This window comes from Phaenicophaeus curvirostris, chromosome 14 (genome assembly GCF_032191515.1).
Source record: "Phaenicophaeus curvirostris isolate KB17595 chromosome 14, BPBGC_Pcur_1.0, whole genome shotgun sequence".
NCBI classification, from domain to species: domain Eukaryota; kingdom Metazoa; phylum Chordata; class Aves; order Cuculiformes; family Cuculidae; genus Phaenicophaeus; species Phaenicophaeus curvirostris.
In genome coordinates, this window is record NC_091405.1 from 16578847 (window position 1) to 16588419 (window position 9573).

The 9573-nt window shown below is 39.4% G+C and overlaps 1 protein-coding gene across 1 annotated transcript in view; it reads left to right on the forward strand.

Annotated features, from left to right (window-relative positions):
- MMP2 (matrix metallopeptidase 2) overlaps window positions 1–4409 on the forward strand; it is a 29107-nt gene extending 24698 nt beyond the window's left edge. Inside the window, exons 12-13 of the mRNA XM_069868123.1 lie at window positions 2084–2193; window positions 3442–4409. Coding sequence (XP_069724224.1) covers window positions 2084–2193; window positions 3442–3545 — 214 coding nt within the window. The 3' untranslated portion in view covers window positions 3546–4409. The remainder of the gene's footprint in view (window positions 1–2083; window positions 2194–3441) is intronic.
- Window positions 4410–9573: the final 5164 nt, after the last annotated feature.

The following is a 9573-nucleotide window of genomic DNA, read 5'->3' on the forward strand; positions in this document are numbered from 1 at the left end:
TAAAATATCAAAGGAGGTCTCAGTATAATTGAGTTCATTTTATGTGAACATTAATTTCATGTTATGATCAAACTGGATGAGTGTCATTTTTATATCCTAATGGCTGTGGATTCCTGTAAGTAAATAAAACAGCCTTTCAGAATTGTCACCCGATCATAAATTTCAATTACTTTCAGGAGAGTGCTCTTGCCCATCAGCTAAAGCAAAGAAGCTTAAAAGCTAAAGAATGTTATTCATTTTTTAATGTCGTATTGTACAGACCATCTTAAACATTTGCAAGTCGTTCCAACGTAGCCGCTTGTAATAGTTCAGGTTCCTACCAAAACCTACAGACTGCGAGTTCGCGAAGCTGCTTGTCTCCTCCACACCAACCACTGCTTTGATTTACTGTACTCCAGAGCTTCCAAGTAATTCATCACTCTAATCACAGACAGTATTTCTATCAAAGTACCTCATCAACTGCAGTCATTGCAGAATGCATAATTTATTGTTAAGAAACCAAAATAAGCCTAAGTGATTTCTATCTATGTAAAGAAGAAAGCAAGCCGTTGACGCATATTTTAGAGGAAAACCGCAGCTGTTCAATACAGACCCTATAGCCCTAAGTATGCAGCTGTTTTGTTTTATACAAGGACTCTGCCACATGGAATCAAAATAGTTACATACCATAGTCCTTCCTGTGCCATTATCACACTTACTTGAAATGGACTTTTTGGAAGCTTTCTCATCCCCCTCCTTCAAGCTCCAAGCTATTTTAGCATTATTATAACAAGATTGTTAGGGAAAGTGAAGTTTTGTGAGGGGAAAAGAAGAGGAGCTGGCTCAGATTCCACATCTGAAGTTTAAAGCTACCCAGCAAAGCTCTAAATTGCTTTTCAATATCACAGGAAAAAGTAGTCAAAAGTATAAAATAATAATTTAAATTGATTTTGACCAAGCTAGTGCTCATTTGTACTCTCGTAACTTGGGATATAATCCAAGTAGTTCCACATAGCAACAAGAGAAAGGTAACACATACATATGGATAAAAAGAATCAAAAATATAAATGCTTCCCTCCCTCCAGTACTGCTCCTGAAGAGGCGCTGCTAGGGTGATTGAGCTCTCTCATGCTTGAGAAGTCTGGCTCAAGTTACATCTCACGTCACTGCTCCTCAGGGCATCTCCACTCCTCCAGCTCAACACTGACTCCTGTCTACAAACCAGAAAAATGGGAAAACCAAGCCACAGACTTGCTCCTTCCATCTTCACTCTCAAGAACCTTGCATCTCTGGGACTTTTATTCCCTGTATGTAGAAAAGGAGACCCTGGATTTCTTGTTTGTGAGAGTGTAAAACTGGCTTTGGACAACTTCATCTTTGCATCTACAGTGGAAAGCGCACAGAGTAAATGAGACAACTGATTGCTTGTAGATGGGGGCACAGGCAAATCTGGTCTCTTCTGAAGGACACTGCAAACTAGATCTGATTTCTATGGTAGTAGGCAGATTTACACCAGCTGAGTTTTTCCTCCTTAAAGCACAGACCGTGAAAGCCGTCATGGGTTTGGGTTTATTTTTTCCCCAAAAAGAAAAGCATGTATTTTTAACTTGGTATTTGTCTGTTGATCATCACTGAGAGAGGCAGGACTGTGTGAAAATAACAGGGCTTCTTAACACAATCTTAGGGAAAATAATTAGCAATTTAATAGCAAGCCATCAATTACATGGCCTAAAAGCACGTTTCAAGTAAGACTTTTAAAAGACAGTCTTTTCACATTAAAATCTCCTATCTTCATATATTGCCTGCTGCTTGAAAAAAAGGCTAACCTTTTCTAGAATCATTTTTTGGAATTTTAAAGCTACATTTCTGCAACAGGCTTAGAAAACTCATTTTCAACTCTTCAGGAATTGTATTTCCAAAAGGAAAGTTGTAAAATTTCACAGGGTTTTAAATCAGTTGGTGAATAATTATAATGAAATAGAAACATTACAACCTCTCTTTCTGTTTGATTGGTTTATATAGTCACATTTGCTGAGGACTGCCTGAAAAACTAGGTTAAATTTTAACATCACAGATTTATAATGTGGGGTATAATTTTCTTCAGGTACAACGAAGAAAAAAAGAAAATGGAGCTTACATCCCCTAAATTCATTGCTGACTCTTGGAATGGAGTTCCAGATAACCTCGATGCTGTCCTGGGTCTTGCTGATAGTGGTAAGCTGTAGTTCTGATCTGAGTCACTAATAAGCTCTCTTATTTGTCTTCTGTGAAACTTAGTGGAGGTTTTAATTTCTTGTGGTGCAAGAGTAGGAACCACATTCCCATTCAGCTTTGCAAATTACTGGTTTGAAGAAACTTGTTTTATCTCTTTATTTTCCCATTAAATACCTACTAGTCACAGTATAAACTCTTGAAAATGAAACATTTAAGGAATACCTCCTCTCTCAAACATTTTTCTCCAAGCTAATAATAATAGTTATGCTAATTTGACTTTTCATGGAGCTCATTGGATTTTAATCTGCTACTGCTCTCTATCATTTGCTTCCTTGATGCTGAACACTTCATAAAGCCTAACACCTTTTATTAGCATCTTCAGCCTTTTCTTCCTTACTTTTTTCCTTATACTATCTTTAAGTCACTTGAAGCATCCCATTGCTACGTTGTACAGGTCTAGAAACCCAAAATACGTGCATCAGAGAAGACAAGGAGGAAAGTAATTTCTGATGCAGTCACTTTTACATCAAGATGTCCCTGAGGCTCAGATCTGGCTTCATGTTGGTTTTCCAACATAAAAGCCTCAGTGGAGAATTTTCTTTCTAGCATAATTTGAGAGACAGGCTAAAGCAACTCCTGCTACCTAATGCCTGACATACAGGCTGTCCTAGCACCAGAAGGCATGACAGAGCCAGTCCCTATGGCTTGGAACTTTTCCAGCTTCCTAACAGCTCCATAGGTTCCTCAGTACCAGCACGCACACACAGCATCATTTCAGCACCATCCTGCTCTTGCACAGCCAAAACTTGAGTATGATCATCTCCTTGATCACAGGCACAAATGGGCAGCGTTTTGTCCTGGTTTTACCTCCTATCAACTGCAGCTGAAAGCCTGGCCCACGGTTTTAAGCCTCCTCATATTTTGCACAGATATGCATAAATGTTTGGAAGCCCTGCTGATATCACATGAGTCTTGACTCAATTACATTTTCAACATCTATCTTGCCAGCAGTCATTTCTTCCCAGAAAGTTTTGGCTCACAAAACAGTAACCTGACTTCAGGCTCCTTTTAACAAGGCCTCTCTTCTCCTTATTTTTTAAAAGAAACCTTTCTTTAACTGTGAATAAATTTTTCAGGAAAGTAGTCTTCCAGTTCATTAACCTTCATGAAATCAAGCAGACAAAAAAAAAAAGCTTTCATCAAGAATTATGTGCTTCATAACTGTGGTTTTTTTATTTACTTTCATAGGATACACCTACTTTTTCAAAGATCAGTACTACCTACAAATGGAAGACAAGAGTTTGAAGATCGTTAAAATCGGCAAGATAAATTCTGATTGGTTGGGTTGCTGAACCATATGAGATATTAATAACCAAATACTTATTTTTTCGTTATATGCCTTATCTGTAATTAGAAATAGAGTCGAATGCTAATTACTGGACCAGTCTGGTACTGGCACCAAAACACTAAGTACCAGTACCGTACACATCAGATAATTTAAGAGTCTTTGCCATCTCAGTATACAAAAGATGTTTACGTATATATTCTGGTACAATTTTTCAGTCATCATGCTAGTCATATTAATACTAGTAACAGAACATCCATCATTCTTTATTCCCCTAGTGCTTAAAGTATTGAAACCATTGGAGACTGGATCACACCCCCTGCATTACATACATCCCAAATAGGCTCAAATGAGATGTACCAGCAGTGCACTTTGATTTTATTTTTTTTTAAATACAACTCCGTTATAAATAGATGATTTGTCTTGAAGTTTTTCACCCTCTTGCGAGTTTGATCATTACTTCCATTTCTTTTACATAATAATACAGAAAGACTGTCAAAGGCACAGGTTGCCTCAGGATTTGATTTGTGTTGATGCATGATGGAATCATGGCAAGAAACTGTGTTAAAGTATTGTTTTAAAGTACTTTTTATTTTAATACCTTAGTTAAATTCAGCAATTTGCTTCATGCACTTTGTTACTACTATATAACTTGTTTATATGGACGGAATGACTCAGATTTTTGAAGTCAATGCGTTATACATAAAAGTCAAGTACTATTGTTTAACTTGTTTTATTTTTCTGTTCTTTATAATATCGTGGGTTTATTTGGTTAGTTTTTTTGCTTATGCATTGGGCAACAGAAAATGTTCTTTTCACAATCTGATGGAATGTTTCTCATTAAACAAATAAAATAGAAAAGAATGTCCTACACATGAAGTGCCAACGATACAAATAAAACCGAATTACACTGTCAACACTTCTCATGGTCAGGCTTCCTTGTATCATTTGAAATTAGAAATTCAGTAGCATGTTACAGCAAAATACCTGTCAAGGGAAAGACAGTATTGCCCCAGTGTATGACTGCATATTGCATTTATGTAGAAGCCTAGCTTATCTTCTCCATTAGTTTCAAGATGTAACTACAGCAATTTACAATAAAGAGATTATATGGTCCCACGCCTCCACAGAGCCCACTGCCTTCTCAGAACAGTTAATGTCCCTGTCTATTATCTACTCTTTTTCTCCTTATCAGCAGACAACCTCACCACAACCCAGACAGGGGGAGTCAGCACAGACACGATGTTATACATATCTCATAAGGTCAGTATTGGGACCAGTGTTGTTTAACATCTTTGTCGGAGACACAGACAGGGGGATTGAGTGCACTCTCAGCAAGTTTTCCTACAACACCAAGCTGTGTGGTGCAGTCGACTCCCTAGAGGGAAGGGATGTCATCCAGAGGGACCTGAATAGGCTTGAAAGATGGGCCTGTGCCAACCTCATGAAGTTCAACAAGGCCAAGTGCAAGGCCCTACACTGTAACATTTGCCAGGTTATCACCTACACATATCAGCTGAGCTGGAGGGGTATACAGACCCTTTTTGTTAGCTTGTCACATTTAACCTGTGAAATGCCAAAAGTCACAAAATGTGTCCTGAAAAGGTCTTTGGGTCTAGTATCACATGGTGGTAGACAGTTTTAAAAATCTCACTCATGGAACACAGGAAAAACTCGCTCTACCTCCATGATATCACCTAGTCATAGTAATGGAGAAGAAACTGTAAAGTTACTTTAATGCATTTTCTGAAGTTAGGGATGCTTTTCTTTTTTCTATGGTCAAAATTCAAGAAACTGTACATTTCCTTAATGATTTTGTGCCTTTTCTTCCCTCTTTTAAATGAGTTAACCAAAAGACGGAAAGTCCTTGCCTGTGCAGCATTGCAGCTCTGCCTGTACCTGGCAATGTCCCATGCCAATCTACCCCGCTGACTTGCATCCCTGTTTGACTTTAAACCCGCCCCATCACTACGGACTTTGCTGGTTATCCCTGGACTCCTGGCTGAACCAGATTATCCCCTCCCAGACTGCTCTTTTCACCTCTCTTGGGCACTGCGAGACCGTATCCTCGCCAGCAAGGCCACTGCTCTTGCCCTTCCTGCCCTCAACATGTTTCTCCTAAGACATTTTCAGAATGGAATCAAGATTTTTACCTTCCTTCTTTACAGAAGAAGAAATGAAGACCAAAACACAAGTGTTTATCTCAAAGGCATATAAACCCTAGCGCAAAACTATCACACCTTTATCTAACTTGTTCTGCTTCTACAATTTTAATAAACTGAAGTGACGATCCCTTGTGGCTTTTCATTGCCAGGGTATGGCAGCACACATGCTGCACAGGGGCTTGTTACAAGATGGAGAGAGCTCAGACACTCCTGCTCCTTGAGCTGAAGAGAATTTTCTATCCATTATGAGCAGGACAGGCTGTACAGAACCAGCAGGGCAGTTCCAATCCAACAGAGTAAAGGGCAGTGGTTTAGTAACCGCTCTGTCACAATACATAAAAGGCAGCCAAGGGTATAATGAAATGCCACAGTTTAAATGCTTAATAGACGTAACAGCCTGAACCGTGAATCATGCTTAACAATTTGTGTCTCACTAACACTCTGTATTTGTTAAAAATACAATTTCTTCCTGCTATTTTGTCATGATTTTTACAAAGTAGCAGTTACCCATAAGTTTAAGCAATTGAGCGTAGCCGTGCTGTTCTTTAAATCAGGAGGAAGTAGGTCCTTTGGGCCCATTTTGGACAAATTATTTCTATTTAAGAACCCAGACATGCATGTTTTTAGCAGCAAAGACTAGGTGAATGAATATTCTTCTGCTTATGGAAGAATGAAGCCAAAAAATGAGCAGGTGTTGGGCTCTGTGGGATTGCTGCAAGTGCAGAGATTTATACCTGCAAGGGGAAACAGCCTGCTAGAGACTGCTTATGTAAAACACTCTTAAGTATTAAGGTATTTCAACTTAAGGAACTCTAGTAAGGACAAAAACATAGAACCAGAACAACCCACCCAACCTCCAAAGCAGCAACAAAACCAACAACTCAGATAGTGCAAAAGAAATACCACAGGGAGGCGGAACTGGAAGTGTCTCAAAAGCTGCCAGCAAGGCATGAGCTGAAATGGAGCTTTTCCTTTTAAATTTCAGCACCTCCTTGGCTGTGAATACATGTCACACGCACTCTTCTACCCTTGATTTCAATACTAAATAGCACCAGTCCCAGTACGGACCTCCTGAGGATTTGGATTGAGATGTGCACAGTTCATAACAAAGATGACAACATTAGGCATGAGCAAATTTTAGCAGGGAAATGAAAAAGAACTTCTCAAATTTGAAGCATATAAACATTTCATCATAGGCCCCTTATCTGGTACCTCTCCAGTCACAGACACAGCGGTGCACTCGTACACCAATCCAATCTGAAAGACACTGTCAGATGGCATTCTCACCAGGTTACCTTCAGAACAATAAATACAATTGATTTTTCCACTGTGTTAGCAATTCTTCATATTAAATTATTGAAAGCCACACTCACCAATATATCCGGAAAGCTATTAAATATGGATTGCTTATAATACTATGAGATCTTTAGTCTCCCACGAAATAAACACTGCAGTGGATTTTAGCCTGTTGAAAGTTTCCAGCATGCCAGAAATAATAATCAAACTGCGTAAAAGCACTTCATCTGTTTTCACAAGATACTGTGATAGGAAACACAACTAGACAGGCAGGCTAAAACTGCACAGGCAAACTCTCGTCCAGACAAAGCGGAAAGCTTGCCTGGCCAATCTGACATCCCTTTGTGGTCCTGTCTAGACCATTATTTTTCTAACTGCTACCTCCTTACTTGACACTCTTCGCAAAAGGCAGCAGTGAGAGAAGTTCTGGGCACAAGTGTCCACTATTGTGAAGTGCTAACTTCCCACAACATCAAAAAAAGGCATTATATTCCCCTCACTGAGGCCAAGTTTTCCAGCAAGACAGGTCCCTGCAGCTCAGATTGTATGTCAAAAGCCTGGTTTTCTGGACAAACACACAAAATCAGAAAAAAAAAAACCTCACCCCAAAAAAACCTAACACTAGCTGCAAAGGTGGCCCATGAGACTGGCCAAGGAAGCCTCCATAGGCTGATGATGTCAACAGCCTGAGCACTTTAAGTTCCCCAAGCTGCACATGGCCAAGGATCCCATCCTGATAGCCTTGCTGCTTTCACGGAGAAGAAGGATCTCCACCATTTTTAAGAAAAGGATTCCATACACTTGTTCCCAACGCTCCCTAGGAGAACGATGGCTCTGTGCAACCACGCTTCCAAGCCACAGGGCTCAGAGTTAGGGTATATTTAGTACTCAAGACTGCCTTGGTCCAGCCACGGCTGCCACCAGTCCTACGTTGACTAGAGGGAACCACATATCTGACAAGCCCAAGTCAGAAAAGCTGTAGAACTAATTCTCTTGCTAGACTACCACTAAAAATGCACCTTGAACACCAGCTAAGCGTGATAGTTGACCGGTAGTGCACAATTAACACCCCTGATGGAGAGCATTTCTCATGTGACCTTCTTGGAAAGCTTAGAAACATGAACATTCCAGCATCCTTTGCATGAGCTTGACAAAATACACTGGAGATTCAGTGCTAAATAAAAAAATATTTGCAACCATTAAGTGAGTTTGGAGAACTTATTTGCACTAATTGACAGAATGCATGATTCTAGCATTTAAGCCTGGATTCAATTAAGGGGGAAATCCCAGAACTAGGTTCAGGAATGTGAAAGAATACGTCTAAAATTGAATGCTGTGTGGATTCTGAAACTTCATAGGGCTTCTGTGCATGAAAAATAAAAATACTTTTTAGAATAATTCTAGTCCTTGAGAAGTTCTTCTCTATAAATTCTAGCCATGCAAGACTGGATGTGGCCTGTGAAAATTAGAACTAACATCATAATAAACTTAGCTAAAATATATTGTCTTTCTAGAGCACACTGGCAGCTTTTAGTGTTCCCAAGAATAATCTGTGTATTCAAAGGTTGTTACACATAGGCCATGAAGTCCTAAAGTCATGGGGAATTCTTTTATGAAGCTGAAATGGTCTAGAGTCAAAGGCACACATTCTTTCTCACCTTTTTAAACTTTACGGGGGAACACAAAGCCTAATTCACCTTCCCCATGTCTCTGCAGAATATTTAATTTGGCAAAGGCTACATTCTATGGAACCCAAAAGGCTTAAGAACACACATGGTACAACATCCATTCAGGTGATCTTTTTTGAAATTAACTTCATCTTTTTTTTCATGTCTTGAACTGGCCCTAGTTTCTCCACTTAAAAAATTATTCAATGATTCATTATTCAATCATTCAATTTATCCCAACTAAATATTTTGCTACATAAGTGCAAAGATCTCTCACAGCCATAAAAAAAATCCAGGCTCACAGCATATCCCTCAGTCAGCACAACACAGCACTACAGGAGAACCACCTTCCCACATTTCCTAATCCAAGTTTTATGAGAAAAGAGGCCCTCTTGGGTTTCACACTCTTCATGGAAATAGAGTCTAGTTGTTCAAAAGTGCAAAATTACACAAAATGGACCAATGAGAAAGACACTGTCGTATTCAGGTGTACCTGGAATGCCATAATTAGCAAACTATTCAGAATTTATATTCCATTGAGGAGATGGATGAGTAAAAGAGGAGATCTGCGAGTAAAATTAACTGTAGCAGGTAAAGAAGCAGCTCCTAGAAACAGAGATGCTGTTTTAATACCTGTATCTTAATAGAAGATGTCGCTTCCTCATTTGCTAATGCTATAATAAAATCCTTAAGAATCATATTTAAATAATGGACTATGACCTGAATAACAGTGGCATGAACTGACCTGCTATAGACACCACGTGGCACACTGTGAAAATGCCAAAGGATCCTCTGCAGAAATTACAGTGGAAATAATATAAGCAAGGGGCTGGAGAACAGGGCTTATGAGGAACAGCTGAGAGAGCTGGGGGTGTTTAGCCCAGAGAAGAGGAGGCTGAGGGGAGAC